The sequence below is a fragment of the Haliaeetus leucocephalus genome, unplaced genomic scaffold (assembly GCF_000737465.1).
Source record: "Haliaeetus leucocephalus isolate CR32 unplaced genomic scaffold, Haliaeetus_leucocephalus-4.0 Scaffold136, whole genome shotgun sequence".
In the NCBI taxonomy this organism is placed as follows: domain Eukaryota; kingdom Metazoa; phylum Chordata; class Aves; order Accipitriformes; family Accipitridae; genus Haliaeetus; species Haliaeetus leucocephalus.
In genome coordinates, this window is record NW_010972572.1 from 2,754,530 (window position 1) to 2,758,007 (window position 3,478).

At 51.6% G+C, this 3,478-nt stretch overlaps 1 protein-coding gene across 1 annotated transcript; it reads right to left on the reverse strand.

The window, feature by feature from the left end:
• Nucleotides 1-1,825: 1,825 nt before the first annotated feature.
• On the reverse strand, nt 1,826-2,966 carry LOC104843159 (C-C motif chemokine 4-like). Its single transcript, XM_010585936.1, has 3 exons — nt 2,894-2,966; nt 2,276-2,387; nt 1,826-1,913 (listed from the first exon to the last, which is right to left on the reverse strand). Exons 1-3 carry the CDS (start codon nt 2,964-2,966, stop codon nt 1,826-1,828), a joined length of 273 nt encoding a protein of 90 aa, XP_010584238.1.
• Nucleotides 2,967-3,478: the final 512 nt, after the last annotated feature.

The window sequence follows — 3,478 nt, forward strand, 5'->3', positions numbered from 1 at the left end:
GACACAACATGGTGCCTGGGCTGGGTCTGCCCTCTGCTGGGATGCCGGTCCTTGGGTGCCCCATGAGCCCTCCTGCCTGCAGCCAGCTTTCCAGCCTGGAAGACACAAGACTAGAGGGAAATCACAAGACAACGCAGAGGTGCTTTCCCAGCCTCAGGGCTGCCAAGTCTGATCTATAGCTGCAGAAAAAAATGAAACAATAAGAGAAAGGCTTTTTTTGCATTAGGAAGAAGAAATACCATCAGGAACAGGATGGCTGCAAGGCCAAGCCAGCTCTGGGTAACTGTGCTATTGGGAACATTTCTTCTAGCGTGCAGAAGCAGAGGAGTGCTGAGCACGGTTGCAATGGGCAAGCTGTGCCCAGAACTGTGTTTTTACCCTTGGGACCTGCTCCCTCCCATTCATGTTCCCATGCAAAGGCACATCCTGGGAATGACTGCAGTAGGTTTGCTGGTGGCTGTTTTACCCCTGCAGCATAGCTGAACCCTTCCCTTTGTTTTACAGGTGGGAAAGTGAGGAACAACCCCCATTGGGGTGGTCAAAAACAAAGCTGGGATCCCTGCCCCTCTCCAGGCAGTACTGTTGGGCTCGGGAAGACCCAGCTGCATGCGGGGTCTGGCAGGCAGAGATGTGGTTATGTCTTGGAGGAACAGATATGTATGAGCAGGGACACCGCGGGGCCGCTGACAGTGTGCGTGTGGGTGCCTGTGCGAAACACTGCTGCTTAGCTGACAGAAATGACTAGCAGGTGTGGGTATGGACAGGGAATTGGCCCTGCTCTGCACCCCAGCACCCTCGGCATGAGGGTGGACGAGCAGCTCATGAGCCCCAGGTACCTGCCAGCTCCCAGGGCAGCCCCTGCACCGCAGCAGCTCCATGCCCTCTGCTTCCTCCCATCTGACCATGAGCCGCTCTCCCTGCTGCACCCCACAAAGCCTCTGCCAGGATTTTACCCCTTACAGCAATGTGTCCCATCACCACCCCATTGCACACACAGCATGCCTAGGGACCAGTTTGGGGTGCAGTCTGTGGGGCTGGGACCGGCAAGCAAGTATATAGGACATGCCTGGGGTGTGTGAAGAGCATATTCATTTATGTAAAAGGCCCATATGTATGTGCAAACATGTCTAATTCTGTAGAGGATGTGGGCGGCAGGGGTGTATGTGGTGGGGGAATGAGATGTCAGAAGATATTCATATGTCTGCAGTATGGAAACTTTATGGTTTTGCCTCAACCCATTCCCCATCATCACATGTCATATAGACTGTGCAGATAGGCTTACGGTGAAGTTCTGTCTCTGTGCTGGTGAACACCACACAGAGGCACATAAAGGGAAAAAAAGCAGAGGTTTTGTCCAAATCCTTTATTCTCCAGAATCATGATTTCACCCATGTAAGCCAGGGCTACCCGTCATCCAATGCTGAGACTGTAAGCCACCCTCCCATAAATACCCTCCCTGCCACCCTCCCATAAATAGCATTATTATCCACAGAAGAAAGTACTGCCTATACCATATGACAATTACTTAAATAATTTAAAATAATGCAAGAACAATAGAGGTACAGTCCCATGAGCCTCCCCAGGCCACAGGCGGAGGTGTCAGGGCAGAGGGATGAGGCTGCAGACTGGTCCATGCAAGCTGGGGGCAAGCAGTAGCACCCCAACACAAGGTGTCTCGTGGTGTCCTTCCAGCAGTCCCTTGGAGCTGCCTGCAGATGACATGGGCTTGTGCAGCTCCTGTTGCCCCAGTGTCCTGCTCCATTGCAGGAGCTCAGGATAACGCAACTTGTGCATGACAGCAGTTACGCTTGCCATCTTGCTTTTCTCAGTTCTGCTTCAAATTTTGCAGGTAATTTTGAACCCAGGTGTCGCTGGGATTGGCACATACCTGGCGCCCTTTCTTTGTGATGAACCTGTGGAACAGGAATGACATATTAGATCTGTGCTCAGACCTGGATCCCAGCTTTGGGGTATTGCAAGAGGTTCTCCCCTGTGCCCTAAGCTGATGCTGTGATTTCCCCCACTCCCAGCCCTTTTCCCACACTGCCTCCTCAGCTCCTGCAGGAACATCCCTGGGCATCCCCACAAGAGCACCTCTGGCAGTCCCTGTTCAAGCCCCTTTCCCTTGGGGTTCTCCTCATCCTGCTCTGTTCCCACAGACCCCCATGCCCATGACTACCCCGCAGAGCTGGTCACTCACATGCGCACACCCCACAGCAGCTGTCCGCACACTGCCCCAGCTTGTCTGCACGCAGGAGTTAGGGCTGGTACTTACACGATGGCTGGCAGGGTGCAAGTGGTGCTGGTGCTGTAATAACGCAGGATGAGCCTCTGCGGGAGTTTGTGGTGTGTGTAAGAGAAGCAGCAGATTCGGAGGTCGGATCCAGCTGGAAGAGGCAAAGAGAGACAATGCAAGCATGTGCTAGGCTGTGCATTGGGAGCAGCCAGCCCATCAGCTCAGGGAGCTGTGCTGGTGGGGAAGGGAGTGAGGAATGAGAGAATAATTAAGTTTGAAATGGACATTAGGGATCATCTGGTCCAATGCCAGGAACAGTATTGTCAGATGCTGGGGGAAATTCCCACCCAGTCGCTGCTCAGAGCTTTGTTTCCCCACCTCCCCCAGCCCCAGGGCAGAGACTGAAGTCCATAAACTATAACCAGGAATAAGTACTCTGAGCCCAGGGTGGCTGGACGGGTGGACAGATGATGGATGGATGGATGGATGGATGATTTTCTAATTCTGGGGTTCCTACATGTAGCTGATCTCAGTGCAGAGTGGAGAGTGGTACAAATGGTGAAAAATTCCCAGTAATCTGCTAGGGGAGCTCAACGGAGAAATGATAATGAAGGCTTAGATCTGTTCTTCCTTCACAAATGAAAAAGCAGGACTCACCTGGGCCAGAGAAAGTTTGGGAGCAAGAGGCTGCAATGAGGAGAAGAGCAAAAACGGCTGCAGAGACCTTCATCTTCCCGTAGGGTGAGGGCAGTCGGAGCAGGACTAGAAGCTCTGGCAGATGCAGCTCAGACTGCAGCAGCTGGATTCAGTTCCCTTTTAATAGGGAGTCCTGGAGGCAGCCGGGAGAAGCCCAAGTGGAAGTTCCAGAATGATGACAGAGGATGTCACGAAAGTGAAACAGCCAAAGGGAATTAGGAAAAAAAAAAAAAAAAGAGAGAGAAGTCAGAAAGACTGGGATTTTGTTCACACTGGAGCCAAGTATGTTGAGCTCTGACTCAGTGCTCATTTTCGATTTCATCAAATCAAAAGGAAACTAAAATGTGCCAAGTGGCATGGCCACAAAGAGGAGAACTACTTATCTGAACTGCAGGAAGGATTTTCCCTGTGAGTCTGTACAGCAAAAGACACAATGTTTGCCTAAGATTATGCAACTCTGGGAAAAAAATAAAACAAAGCATGCTCGTGCTGTTATGTGTCGGGTATTTATCAAAGGTTGCTAACTACAGCACATGGAGTTGAGGG

Bases quoted from the DNA above. Each gene is read 5' to 3' on its own strand.
- LOC104843159 (XM_010585936.1), bottom strand. From the start codon at position 2,966: ATGAAGGTCTCTGCAGCCGTTTTTGCTCTTCTCCTCATTGCAGCCTCT. The intron at 2,388-2,893 runs GTGAGTCCTGCT...TGCCTCTTCCAG, and splicing joins CCAAACTTTCTCTGGCCCAG to CTGGATCCGACCTCCGAATC. The intron at 1,914-2,275 runs GTAAGTACCAGC...CCTGTTCCACAG, and splicing joins TGCACCCTGCCAGCCATCGT to GTTCATCACAAAGAAAGGGC.